Source organism: Diceros bicornis, chromosome 13 (assembly GCF_020826845.1).
Source record: "Diceros bicornis minor isolate mBicDic1 chromosome 13, mDicBic1.mat.cur, whole genome shotgun sequence".
Lineage (NCBI taxonomy): Eukaryota > Metazoa > Chordata > Mammalia > Perissodactyla > Rhinocerotidae > Diceros > Diceros bicornis.
Window position 1 is genome coordinate 21,995,996 of NC_080752.1, and position 13,349 is coordinate 22,009,344.

A 13,349-nucleotide genomic window follows, 5' to 3' on the forward strand; every position below is an offset into this window, starting at 1 on the left:
TGAAAGTTTCCAATCTTCAGATCGTGTTATCACGACTTGTCATCCCGTGAAGGACCTGACGTGGTAGGCATTTAGGGGGTTTCCGAAGGCACACCCCTGAGGGGCAGGGATTCGGTCACCATTCTGTTTTGTTTCCTCCACTCACTCTGGGGCTAGCCTTGGGAAAAGGAAACCGAAACTGGAGCGGAATTCGGCCGACACCGCCCCGTGCATGACGTGCTCGCTCAGGCCCATAAAAGGGCTGAGCCCCGAGGGCTGCAGCAAGAGCTGGAAGCCGAGCCCTGCGATTCGCCAGTGCCTGTGGAGGACTCGGCGCCAGAGCCCACAGCCATGGTGAGGGGGCTGACAGGTGGGGGCAGGTGGGCTCTGCACCAGCTGATTTTCCTACCCCTCGTGGGGTCTCCCGGGGGTGGAGCATCTACTGTGTGCCAGGCAAGCAGAGCTGCTCACAGTGCCCCAGGTGCCTCAGCAGGAGGGGAGGGACAGGGCTCCTTCTGTCCTCAGGGTCTGGGTTTTGGAAGGCCGGTTCTGCCCAGTGGCCAACTCTGAAGTCCCTTGGGGCCGGCACAGGGAGCATCTTAGCAGGTGAAGGGAGGCGACATGATGGTCCTGGGTGGCTGGCCATTCTTCTAGAAATGCATTCCTGTGCGTTTCCAGCACCCGGGGTCCCTCTCCTGGTGGGCGGGGAGGACGGCAAGGAGAGAGCAGCGTCTAGGGGCCTTAGGAGTTTGCGCTGTGACTAATGCTGTGCGTGTAGGGGCCCCAAGACTGGTGCCAGGGCCTCTGAGTCTGTGTGATGCCCAAAGGGTCGGGACCTGAAGGTGAAGATGCTGGGAGGTGAGGAGTTCCTGGTGCACCTGACAGACTCCATGCTGGGCTCGGAGCTGAAGCAGCAGATCGCCCAGAAGACCGGAGTGCCCCCCTTCCAGCAGCGCCTGGCCACCCACCCGGCCGGCACGGTGCTGCAAGACAGGGTCCCCCTCGTCAGCCAGGGCCTGCAGCCCGGCAGCACGGTCTTGCTGGTCGTGCAGAACTGCGACGACCCCCTGAGCATCCTGGTGAGGAATGACAGGGGTCGCAGCAGCGCCTATGAGATCCGGCTGACGCAGACGGTGGCGGAGCTCAAGCAGCAGGTGTGCCGGCAGGAGAACGTGCACGCTGACCAGTTCTGGCTGACTTTCGAGGGGAAGCCCATGGAGGACCAGCGCCAGCTGGGGGAGTACGAGCTCACGGCCTGGTGCACGGTGTACATGAACTTGCGCCTGCGGGGGGGCGGGGCAGGGCACCGGGGGCCACGCTGAAGGCCCCCACCTGAGTCCCTGACCAAGTGCCTGTAATAAAAGCTGATGCAACGCTAAATGGCTGCCTCTGCCTGCTCTCGCCCCTTCCCCACACGCCGCAGCATCAGCCAGCCCTCCATTCCACACCCCTGATGATGAGGTTGGGGGAGGGGCGAGGAGGGAGCTGAGTAAAGAGCCCAGGGTCGCTTGGTGGTGATCAGGCTGGGGTTGCCAAGTTAAGGGACAAGCCCTAGTGGAACCTAAATAGTGACACTCCCACTGCCCTCGCCACCCCCCCAGGAATTGAAGATGTATCCCCACACCTTTGGGAAATTAACTTGTAGAGAAACAAAAAGAGGCACATTTGCTGGAGCCCATCCCTGGCCCAGGTGGAGCCCCGGCCAGCCACTGCACCACTGGTCCCCTCCCCCCACGTCCTGGGCAGCAGACAGCACAGGGAAGGGAAGGCCTGGTTCCAAATGCCACAAAGTGAGGTCCCTGCTGGGACCAGCACCCTGGAAGTGGTGAGGGGGTGAGTCCCTAGGGCCCGGCTGGGTGGGTTGTGAGGGAGGCTCGTCTACACCAGCTGGAGGCTCCAGGCGTCTTGGCCCTCCAGGACACACCAGCCTGCCCCATCCAGCCTGCGCTGGTCTGCGGAGCGGTGGGGACAGGCCATGAACACACATCACAATGGGGCGAGCTGCCGAAGGGAGACAAATGTACCTCCCTTCAGGGTTTCGCCTGATGGAGAGGCCACGGCTAGCAGGCGAGGGGCACCTGGAATGGGGTTCATCCAGTCCGTGGGTAAGATCTTGTCCCAGATGGAGAGCACCTGATTGGGCACAATCTGCACCCGCTTCCACATCAGAGGCTTCCTTCTATACCGATTTCCCAAAAGAGCCCCGCAGGAGCCAGGCGAGTCAGCCTTGGACACAGGCAAGATGGGGGGAAGGGACACAGAACGTATACACCTCTCTGGGCCAAAGTCCAGGACACTCAGGCCTCAGCTTTCAGCCTCTTCAGGGGGATTTGGCTGGAGGCCCAGAAGCCCCCTTTCTGGTCTGTGGGGGTCCGTGTCTGGGCTGGGGGACCCCCAGGTCTGGCTTGCCTGTAACTGACCCGCGCAGCCGGGCAGGTGTGTTTGTGTCGGGGCACTCTCCTGGCTCCAGCCGCATTCCCTGGGCTCCCACCCTCACCTGTTGCACTGCAACTTAGCAAGCATGAGCACAGGCGTCGGTGCCACCCTCCTTTCCTGAAGCCCCGCACCCGTGTCTTGGCGAGGTGGGGCCCTCCTCCAGAGGCAGTTCATCCTTCACTGCTTCTGGCTCAGAGACCTGTGGCCGGCTTGGGGTGAAGGGGGGCACAGCAGATCCAGCCCTGGAGGGACAGAAGAGTCTCCTCTCCCTCCTCCTCGATCTTCAGCTAGGCCAGGCTCTAACCTGGACCCTCAGGAACTCGGTTTACCGCGTGTTCCTAGCCAGGCTGGCTAGAGAAGCGCCTGTCCGGGAGCTGGCGCGGGCGTCGTTGGACGTCCACCGCTGACCCGAGATTGCAGCCGCAGGACGGCAGGGGGAGCCCTCCGCCCTGCGGTAGGGCCGGAGCCGATCCGGGACCGGGAGGTGGGCGGGTCCGCGCTCCGACCTGACCAATCACCGCAGCCTCCGGCCCCCATTGGTCCCAGCCAGCCGGGGGCGCGGCATCGCCTGGACCCGCCGGAGGTCCTGGCCCGGCCGAGGTTCAGTCCCCAGTTTCAGCGAGAGTCTGGGGTCCCCCATGGAGTTCCTCCCGCCGGGGGAGGGGCGCAGCCCTGCTGGGCCCGAGGGGCGGCCGGGTCCCGGGATCTGGCAGCCCCCTCCCCGCCGCCAGGGAGCCCCTGCCGCTGCGGCCCCAGCGCAGCCTGGAGCCCCTTAGAAGTCCCGTCACGTCGCCCAGATTATGCATTAACCCGATTTCAGCCGCATTTCCGGGGGTGGGGGAGTCCGCGCGGGCGGGGGAGGGGCGTGCGGGGGGGGGGACCACTGCAGCAGAGAGCGCGCCCCGGGCCCGCCCCGCCCCCTGCCCAGTCCGCCCTGGCCTAGTCCCACCACCCACCTTGGCCCGACCCCGCCCGGCCCCCACCTTCCCCAGCCCGGCCTCTGGCCGGCGCCACAGTCCCACCGCTTTGTTCGCGGCCGCGCGGGTCGCAGGGCGCCGGGCGGGCCGGGGGCGGGGGCGGGTGGGGGGGCGGAGAGGGGGCGGTGCTGCCCCTGGTCCCGCCCACGTCCCGCCCTCGCGCCGCCCGCGCTCCCGCCGCCTCCCGGGAGCTGCGTCCCGTCCTGTCCAGTCCCGTCCCCGGCGCGGCCCGGCCCGCGCGCTTGCTCTGGCCACCTCCACCGTCCTCGGCCCGCGCCATGGCTAGTCTGCGGCGGTCCGGCTCGGCCCAGCTGCAGCCGCTGCTGCTGCTCCTAGTGGTGGCCGCGCGCGCCCTGCCCGGCGCCGACGGGACGTGCCCTGAGCGCGCGCTGGAGCGGCGGGAGGAGGAAGCGAACGTGGTGCTCACGGGCACCGTGGAGGAGATCCTCAACGTGGACCCGGTGCAGCACACGTACTCGTGCAAGGTGGGCCCCCGCCGGGACCCCCGGGACCCTGAGCCCCCCATTGAACCCTCTTGGAAGCCTGGGCTGGGGGCCTCTTGCCCCGCGATCTGGTCCCTAGCCTGGAGGCCCTCCCCTCGAGATGCCGGCCGCCCCGCTGTGACCCCCGCCCCAGGCCGTGGGAACGAGCCCCAGACGCTCAGCCGCTCCGGCTCCCGCTTCCTTGGCGAGCACCGAGCCCCCGGCTGGGGCTCCGTGTCCCGGAAAACTCGGCGAGCGCCGAGGGAAAGTTCTGCGGTGCCCTGCAGTACCCCCCTCGCGGGGCCCAGCCCGGAGACCCGATGGTGGCTGCCCCTCCACCCGAAGCCCACTCTCTTATTGGAAACAAGTGCGCTGCCCCCCAGGGAGAATGTATGACTACCGCACCCCTCCCCACTAGCCAAAGAAAAGGAATAGGGACCTGGGAAGGGGACGCTTTCTGCTTAGGGTGTTCGGCCTGTGGTCAGTGCTGTCGCCCCCTCCCCAGAGGCCTTTACCAGGGCGAGAGGGGTGGTCAGGAGAGAGGGTGGGCTGCACATCTAATCTCGCAACCCCGGGGATCCTGGTGGGGGTGCTGCAGTGACTGGGTGTGGGAGCAGGAGCAGAGAAGTGGGCGGGGCCGTTCCTGAGCCTCAAGTGGTTGGGGGGTGGGCAGAGGCAGGTGCCCCATCCCGCTCCTGGGAGAACTGGAGCTCCCCGGGCTACGGGGAGGCGGGGCTTGCCCGCCCCTCTCTTTTGGATCTGGGAGCCCCCTGGGGTAGGTATGGTAGGTTTTTTCCCACAATCTGTTCCTAGGGAGGGCTCAGGGGACCCAAGGCCCATCCTTCCTCTGGCCCCTAAAACAACCTCCCTGACCAGAAATCGGATCATTCCTCTTCCATGGAGATGGGGAGGGGTGGCAGCTTCTTTCTAATAGGCCCGTGCAGGCTACAGCTGGGATCCCTGCCGGGCCCCCTCCCCTCCACCACCACCAGGGCACTTTGCCAAGTCCCTGCAGGATTTTCCCGACGTCCTCCGTGCTGCTCCTGGGTGTGGCTAGGGTTGGGGGGAGGCGATGAAAAGCGCCCAGCCCTCCCCCTGCTGGTTATGGCCCTCTAGAGCCTACTGTGTGTGTCTGGAGATGGGGGAAGGGGTTGGACCAGGCTCCACCCTGGCCATTGGAGGGTGGAGGTGGTCCCTGCAGATGCTGCACCGAGGCTCCCAGCAGGGGCCAAGCAGGTGGACCGGCCACCATTGTCTTTCACCCCTGATTCCAGAAGTCCCGGCCCCTCAGAGCTCCTGAAGAAAGGGGCTTCTTCTCAGGGAGTTCGTGGGCTAATGCCCTCTGGCTGCATGTCCCTGTGGACCTGTTCCTTTGAGGACAGCCCGCTCAGTCTGCAGCTCCTTTGACCCTCCTGGGCCCCCCTAGGTATGCTGTGGGCTCTCAGGGCATGGTATGCCAGAGCAGGTGCCCTCAGGGCCCCAAGAACTGGAGTGTGGAGGGTGGGGCCGCCCTGTGCTGCCCCAACTTGATTTTGTGGTTCGTAGAGTGCCTTGACTGCACTCACTGTAGGAGCCTGGCAGGAGGAGGGGTCTTTCACCTCCTGGTGGGGAGGGTGTCAGCCTGCCCACAGGGCTGCAAGGAGCCAAGCTGGCCCAGAGCCCTGAGCTTAGAGCCCAGAGTAGCAGGTGGGCAGATGGGGAGAGTGGGGGCGTGGAAGGTGGGCATCCCAGGCCAGGGGGGGGGTCCCCTTCTCATATCCAGCCAGAGCTGAGATGGACATTATTGCAGTCTTGGTGGCTGGGGTCGGTTAGACCCCTGGGGTGGGGGAGGGGTGTGTTCAGGGCTGCATGTCCTCGTGTGTGACACGCCTGGGCAGTGGCATCCACCATGCATGTGCCTCCCTCCAGCCTCCTCCTGGGGGTCTGCCCCAAAAGTCTTTGCACATCTCTGCCCAGGATTTGCATCTACTCTGGACATCTGGCGTGAGCAACTGAGGTGGGAAGGCGCCCAGTCTGGTGTTTGTCTCTGTGCTCTGTAGCCCGTCTTCCCAGTGGGAAGAGGACCACTGATACCTACCCCCCCACCTCCACCCCAGGTTCGGGTCTGGCGGTACTTGAAGGGCAGAGATGTGGTGACCCAGGAGAGCCTGCTGGACGGCGGCAACAAGGTGGTGATTGGCGGCTTCGGAGACCCCCTCATCTGTGACAACCAGGTGTCCACTGGGGACACCAGGATCTTCTTTGTGAACCCTGCACCCCCATACCTGTGGCCAGCCCACAAGAATGAGCTGATGCTCAACTCCAGCCTCATGCGCATCACACTGCGGAACCTGGAGGAGGTGGAGCACTGCGTGGAAGGTGTGTGGGGATTCGTGCAGCGGCAGAAGGGCGACTGAGGTGGGCAGACTCAGGGACGTGACTGAGAGGCCTGTCGTGCCTTGGGGACAGAGGAGAGTTTGCTGTAGGCTAGAGCACACGGTGTCTTGTGGTCCGGCCCTCTCTGCTTTCCAGCTCCCTGCTTCCCGGCTGTGTCTGGGCAGCTCGAGGTCAGCTCCAATCTCTGATGTTAGCAGTGTTCCCCCCGACCCCCCACAATGCCGCCATCTTTCGTCTTGGAGCCAAGCAAGTCGCAGCCCTGCAAAGGGACAGGCCTTCTGCTCCTCCTCTTTGACTCCCCCTCCCCAGCTCTGCACACTGCCTCCTGGAGAGTCCTTTTCTAGGGAAGAGGCTGGGACCAGGTGAATGAACACCAGCTGTTTATGTGCCTGCAGAAGCCCGAACATCTGTCTAGATGGGGCCCAGATGTTGAGCAAACCCCTAGGGGGGCATAGGGATGGGGGGCTGCCCCCATGTGTGTTCCAAGCGGCTTGTCATTCCTGGGATGGGGCAGTTCTGTGGGGTGGGGTGCTTCTGGTGTTTGAGTGAGTGTGGGATTCCCTAATCGAGGTGAGGAACTTTTTCTTCTCTGCTGTCCCCACGCGTCCATTCTGAATGGCCCGAGCGCCCCTCCCCCACCACAGCCTCTGGGAGGTGAGCTGAATCCCATGACCGGGGCTCCCCCCGTCGCCCAGAACAGTCCCAGTTGGGGGCTGAAATTCTTGCTGGGGAATGTGGCAGGGAGAATATAGGAACTGCCTGTCGCCCCCACATCCTGTCTGTCCCCTCATGGCTGCCTGGGAAGGGATGTGGGGGAAGAGCAAGAGAATGCTTCCTCCCAGGGCAGTGGGAAGGGTCCATGATTTCCTGTCCTGGGAAGAGACCCTGTCCATCTGATATGTTCTCTTAGCCGGCAGGGAAGCCCCGCCTTCTGTCTAACATGCTACTGTGATGCTGGCCTGGCTTTTGTGGGGTCCGACTGGTGGACTCATCTGGCCGGGGGAGGACTCTGCAGGGGAGGGCAGGACTTGAGTGCAGAGCCCCGTGGCATCTGCCCAGCCTGCGATCAGCCTCCCTCTAGGGTCTCTGCTGCAGCACCCCTCAGAGAAGCCAGCAGGGCTGTGTCCTTGGTCCCTTTTCAGCACTTGCTCAGCTGAGGGGCCCCCGCCGGGCCCACCTGCCAGGCGAGGACTCAGACCCAGGCCCTGCTGTGGAAGCTTGTGGTCTGGGGGAAAGATGGAAGGGTGGCATAGAGACGGGCAGGCTGTGAAAGGAGGGGAAGGCTAAGGAGAGGCTGGAGAGCAGGGGTCAGGGTGCAAAAGGCCCCTGTGCCTGCCAGACCAAGAGGGCGAATCATTAACTCCACAGCTGGGCGGGTCCGCCGAGGGTCAGAGGGCATGTGCTGGGAGGCCCACCCCAGGCAGAACAAGGTTTGGCATCTTGTCCAAGCCCACTCCACCCACCAGGCCCTGGCTCTGGGTCTGTCAGGCTGGGCAGAGGGACAGAGGGAGAAGAGGGTCCACAGGGAGAGACCCCCAGCCAGGACTGGATGACACTTGACCTACTGTGTGCCACCTGCCCTGGTGGCCAGCACTCAGGGACCCAAGTCTGGGACCCAAGCTCCAGCTGAGGGGGCGCGCTGGGACCCACAGGCCAGCGTGCAGCAATGGGGTGAGCACCCAGGAGGGGCCGAGGCCACCTTCTGGGTGGGCGCACCAGGGAGGAGGGTCTCGGAGAAAGCTGTTCACAGAGATGAAGGGAAAGGAAGTCGCCATGACTTACTTGAGGCCTCGAAGGTGGTGCTGGGGTGGAGGGGAGCCCCCAGGAGGGGAGCGGCCTGGAGTGAGGAGCTTAGACTCCAGTGGAGGTTTGGAGCAGGGGATGTGGGTCTCTGCTGTGGAAGCAGACCAGGATACCATGGGGTGGGCTGGGAGGGCGGGGCACTAGGACAGGGTTGATGCATCCCAGGGGCCCAGGGTGAGACGGGGTGCTTCCCTTCTGAGGCTCCCCGAGGCCTGAGGAACAAGGGCCCCTGGAGCTGGGGCCAGGCTTGGGGAGGAAGGTCCTGGGCCCACCTCCCCCAAACTGCGTGGGGTGGGAGGAGGGTCGGCCTCCTGTTCTGTGGGAGATAAGGACCTCGGACTCCACCCCAGGGCCCCACCCCAGGACCCCACCCCAGGCTCCCACTGCAGGACCCCACCCCAGGCTCCCACTCCAGGACCCCACCCCAGGCTGGCATCCCAGGACCCCACCCTAGGCTCCCATCCCAGGACTCTACCCCAGGACCCTACCCCAGGACCCACCCCAGGACCCCACCCCAGGACCCCACTCCAGGACCCCACCCCAGGCTGGCATCCCAGGACCCCACCCCAGGCTCCCACCCCAGGACCCCACTCCAGGACCCCACCCCAGGCTCCCACCCCAGGACCCCACTCCAGGACCCCACCCCAGGCTGGCATCCCAGGGCCCCTCCCCAGGCTCCCACCCCAGGGCCCCACCCCAGGACTCTACCCCAGGCTCCCCGGGAGCCAAGGCCTCACCATAATGAGCGGGACAGATAGACAGGGCTTGAGCTAAGCTGACCCCTCCCCTTCTGACTCTGACCCCATTCTGCTCCCAGGGACCCCACAGGGCCCAGGATGAAGTCCAGCAGCCACTAATCTGTGGAGGTCCCACTTTGTGCAGGGAATCCCTGTCCCTGGCACACCTCTACCCCTACAATGCCCAGAGCAGCCAAGGTGGGGGGCATGTCCTCCCAGGCCCACCTCCTGGGGTGTCACCCTTGGCCTGCCCCCTCCACATCCCTGCCTGGGCACCTGCTGCTGGGCCGAACACCTGGCCCCCAGCTCCACTGGGACTCACCTTCCTCAGTTTCTCCCCCAGGGTCTTCCATGGTGGGTCTTCCCGGCTCCGCCCCGGGTCAGGCCCCTTCCCCAGCCTCCTGGTCAGGCCCCTTCCCCAGCCTCCAGCCCCCAGGAAGCCTCTTCCTCCCTCTGCCCCAGGAGCTGCATTCCTGGCATAACTGAGACAGGTATGTGTCCCTCCCTCTGCGCCACCTTTGGGTGAGGGAGGCCTGTTGCTCCAGGCGGCCTCTTCCGGAAGGAGACCCCCGCCCCCTGCTTTGTCAGAGAAGTGGCTTCTTCTCCTCCAGTGCCAGCCGCCCACGCGCCGTGAGCCTGCCCGGGCTGGCAGCTGAGCCAGCATCTCCTCCAACCTGCAGCCACCTTGTCCTGGTCTGGGCATTGCCCACACACTCCCACCACCCTCCCCACCCCCACCTCACGAAGACTGCTCCTGGGGCCTCCCCTGAAGCCCCCAGGAGGGACACAGGCCTGGCTGAAGGCCGGCAGGGCGGCCTGGGGCCCTTCCCTCCCCACTAGGAGCCAGGAGCAGAGAAAGGAAATGTTGTCTGCCCTTGCTGGGGCCTGGCAAAGGGACAGGGGCCTGGCACAGGGACAGGGTCGGAGTAAGTCTGGCGCTGGCCCAGCCCAGCCCTGCCCAGCCCTGAAGCCAGGGGTCCTGGCGGCCATTCTCTGCAGCTCAGCCTGGCCGGCCTGATTCCTCCCTGCCAGGCCAGCTGTCCAGGGCCTTCAGGAGGGCAGTCCTACAGCTCAAGCTGGAGAGGCGCTGGGTCCTGACCTGCGGCCTGGTTGCAGGCCCTGCAGGCTATGGACACCCCCAGGCCAGGACTGGCTGTCCGTAGTGCGGGGCAGGTAGATGTCCAGGGGGAGGTTTCTGGACGGCCTCCCTCAGGGCTGGGGCTGGCTCCCTCTGCCTCTGGCATGTAGCTTCTGCACCCCCTGCTTCCTCAGAGCCTGCCCTACTCCCCCACATTCCTCCCTGCCAAGCAGGCAGTGGCCTCTCCCTGTTCACGTTCCCCTTGTTTCCCGTCTAGACAGTAGCTTCTCACCCGCCTCCAGACCCACCCGTGCCCTCCCCAGCCCCTCCCCAGGCAGGTTGGCCAGAGGAGGCAGGCCAGGCTGGAGGCTGCCCCCTCTCTCCTTCCCTCCTGAAGCTGGGCAGGGGGTCTGCCCCGGTGGGGCGTGACTCCCACTGTGCTGTCCTCTCCCCACCTGGGGGTCCCTGGCAGGGAGTCAGCACATGACTGGGCTTGTGCAGCTTTGACCTTGCCTGGGCTCCCGTGCCTTAGTGTGCATTCGCTGGGGCAGCCTGGGGGTGGGCTTTGCTGAGATCCCCTCGGGCTTTGATGCTGTCGCTTCCCTTGGGCAGGACTGAGCTGCCGGAAACAGCTCTGGGCTTTTTCCAGACCCCACCCTGCCCTCTTGCTCCCCACCCAGAGAAGAGGCCAGCCTCCATTCTCCCCAGCAGATTGGAAATAGAAACAAAAGTTGTTTAGAAACTGTCCTCCCCTCTCCCTGTCTGTCTCCACTGGCCTCGTATCCTGGTGGGGCCTGTGCCCCCTCTGCCCGTCTGTGGGTGCTGGGACCTGTGCTGCATGGATGAGGAATGGGAGATCTGCTGGTCAGGGCTGGTGGCCCACGTCTGGGGGCCACACCCTCCACCCCCACCAGTCCTCACAGGCTGGGGTGGAGGTTTCAGGGACTGCAGAGGGTGGGATGGGGCTGCACCAGGGAAGGTCAGCGGAGGAGTGGGCCCAGACTTCCGGGTCATGGGTCCAGCCAGAGGCCATTCCCGCCATCTCCCTGCTGTAGGCAGGCCAGTACAGCCTCCTCCTGGCTGCTTTGCTTCCTTCCTGAAGGATTAATCCTGGAAACCCTGTGAGAACCAAAGCCTGTCCCCCCATCACTGCAGGAAGGTGGAAACAGATGCAGAAACAGGCCTTCCTCCCGCCCCATAGTGCTTAGCCTCCACCTGTGGGAGCCAGGCGAGCTGCCCCCCGCAAGTTGACAGAGGCTTAGGGGAGCAGAGGATGGACTCCCCTCCTTGCCCCCCCTTCCAGCCCTAGCACCCCCACCCCACTGCCATTGGGATAGGGAACCCCGGGTTCCCTGCAGGCCACTGCAGGCCAGTCACCACAGAGTCCTAGCTCACCTGGCACTTGACATCCAGGGTCCCAGGAAGTGCCAGCCACTCACCCATGAGAAAAAGGAGGCTCAGAGAAATGATGTCACCCCAGTGACAATTACCCCAATGACAGTGACGCGGCTCAGGGGAGGAGGGCGCTGTGTCCTCGCTGGGGCTCAGGAGGGGTCATGTTCGGGCCCCAGGCTGTGACTGGGATCTGGAGGGGGGGTGACCTAGGCCTCTGGTGGAGGCTCCAGTGAGAGGGAAGCTCTGCTCGCAGGGGCCTCCCCCCAGAGCAGATCCTGAGAACTTCCTCTGAGGAAGGCCCCCTGCCAGGGGCTGCGTGCAGCTGGACCTGGGAAGGGGAAGATGGCCCCTTCTGGCCTCCCTCCCCCGCTCCCCCCATGGAGTGAGGCGTGGGAGAAGGGGAGCTCTCTGTCCTCAGGCAGCCGGCTGTTTCCAGCTGTGTGGCCTGCACACGTGTGTGTGCACGTGTGTCTGCAGCCTCAGTTGTACTCATCTGTGCACACAGAATTCTAGTCGGAGCCCCAGCTGGTGTCCCTGCGGGTGCTCTGCTTACAGGTGCGGGCGACCTTTGCTTGTGTTGTCCCAGGGGCCTTGGAGTGGGGCTCTGGCCGTCTGCCCTTGTGTGGGTCCTGGCCTTTGCTTGCTGTTGGTGGTCCCATCTCTGGCCTGCTGCCCTGGGGTCCAGCTGTGCCCCTGTGCCTGGCAGAGGGCCGGGCACCACCTCTTGCAGGCTCTGCCTCTGAGAGTGACCACAGTGGTTTCTCAGTGCAGGAGATGAGAGGGCGGTGAGGACATGAGAGAGTTCCGTCATGTGCCTGCCAGACCCTGAGTCCGACACAGGGCTCTAGGGGTGGCAGGGCAGTGAGGGAGCTGGAGTTGGGCTGCTGGCGAGAGGCGGGCCTGAGCCTTCCCTGCCCTTCTCCGTAGCAGCCCCTCTGTTACCCCTGGCCCTGGAGAAGCTGCTGGAGGCACCTGCCCCTCTGCCTACAGGTATGAGGCCCAGGGCACATCCTGAGAGACAGGAGCACAGACATCCGGGCCGACTGTGGCGCCTGCCCGCCAGGGGAGGGTGTGCCCCCACTTCCCTCCTGGGGGGAGGCAGCGAGGCGTTCGTTAATTCAGTCATGGCTCCCTCCCCATCCACCTCCGTTCTTGGCCTGCAGCAGGATCCTACCCTGCCCTGCTGGGGTGTGGATGTGCTTCCCGAGGAGGCCAGGTGTGAGCTGTGTGTTGAGGGGTGAAGGCGAAGGGGGAAGGGTGTTCTGGGCAAGAAAGACAGTGTGACGAGGTTCGGTGGTTCAGTGGGTGGGGGAGTGGCAGGCGGTCCCTGTAGCTCTGGTGGCGTGTGGGAGAAAGCTCCTGTGGGCGTGGTGCAGGGGAGAGGGCAGGAAACCGGGATCAACTGCCATAACCCCTGGCTGCGAGAGTGAGCTGGTCCCCCCCCACCCCTGCCAGCCCCCCAGAGCAGGAGCCTTCCCACCGGCCAGCCCATCCGCCCTCCCCCCGGGGAGGAGCTCCACTGCACCCTGGCTGCCTCCCTGGTCTCCCATCTGCCCTGCGTCTGCCCTTCCACCTCTGCAGCTCCCTCCTCTCTGGGTCTCCGTCTCTGCCCCTGTGTCCCTGCACCTCTGCCTCTCCTGGCCCAGTGAGTCTGTCAGCCACCACCTCCATGAAGCACCCCCAACTCAGACCTTGTGCGGGGCTGTGCACCTCCCACCGCCTCCCCATGGTGCACAGCTCAGCATGGCCAGGCCCTCAGCAGGAACACAGGGTCTCCTGACTCACCAGGCACTGACCACACCTGGGCACCACCCTGGCTCCTCCAGCTTTCTCTTTCCTCCTGGAGATGGGCAGGGCCTGGTGGAAAGAGGTGGGTTTGGGGCTGTCCTAGAGGGGAGGAGCGGAGAGCACGAGCCAGCCCCACCCATTCCTGCCTTCCCACCTCCTTCCCACTCTCCTCCTCCTCTGTTCAGCTGGCGCCCCCTGGTGGCAGTGGCCAGTGTCCTGGCAGGTGTCCAGGCTGGGGGCTGGGCTCCATCCCCCCAGCGCTGCCCAGGCCTGAGGACCTGCCGGCTGGCTCCTATCT

The 13,349-nt window shown here is 65.0% G+C and overlaps 2 protein-coding genes across 5 annotated transcripts in view; both read left to right on the forward strand.

Moving 5' to 3' along the window:
- The first annotated feature begins 202 nt into the window (after window positions 1–202).
- ISG15 (ISG15 ubiquitin like modifier) lies at window positions 203–1,359 on the forward strand. The gene is made up of 2 exons (XM_058552557.1): window positions 203–333; window positions 807–1,359. The coding sequence occupies exons 1-2, from the start codon at window positions 331–333 to the stop codon at window positions 1,299–1,301; spliced, it is 498 nt and encodes a 165-aa protein (XP_058408540.1). The 5' UTR covers window positions 203–330; the 3' UTR covers window positions 1,302–1,359.
- A 2,234-nt stretch (window positions 1,360–3,593) lies between these two features.
- AGRN (agrin) overlaps window positions 3,594–13,349 on the forward strand; it is a 33,759-nt gene continuing 24,003 nt past the window's right edge. For 3 of the 4 annotated variants that reach the window (XM_058552559.1, XM_058552560.1, XM_058552563.1), the window contains exons 1-2: window positions 3,595–3,877; window positions 5,971–6,232. In XM_058552559.1, coding sequence (XP_058408542.1) covers window positions 3,671–3,877; window positions 5,971–6,232 — 469 coding nt within the window. In that variant the 5' untranslated portion in view covers window positions 3,595–3,670. Of the gene's footprint in view, window positions 3,878–5,970; window positions 6,233–13,349 lie in introns of all 4 variants that reach the window. The other variant, XM_058552558.1, reaches the window with a different exon arrangement.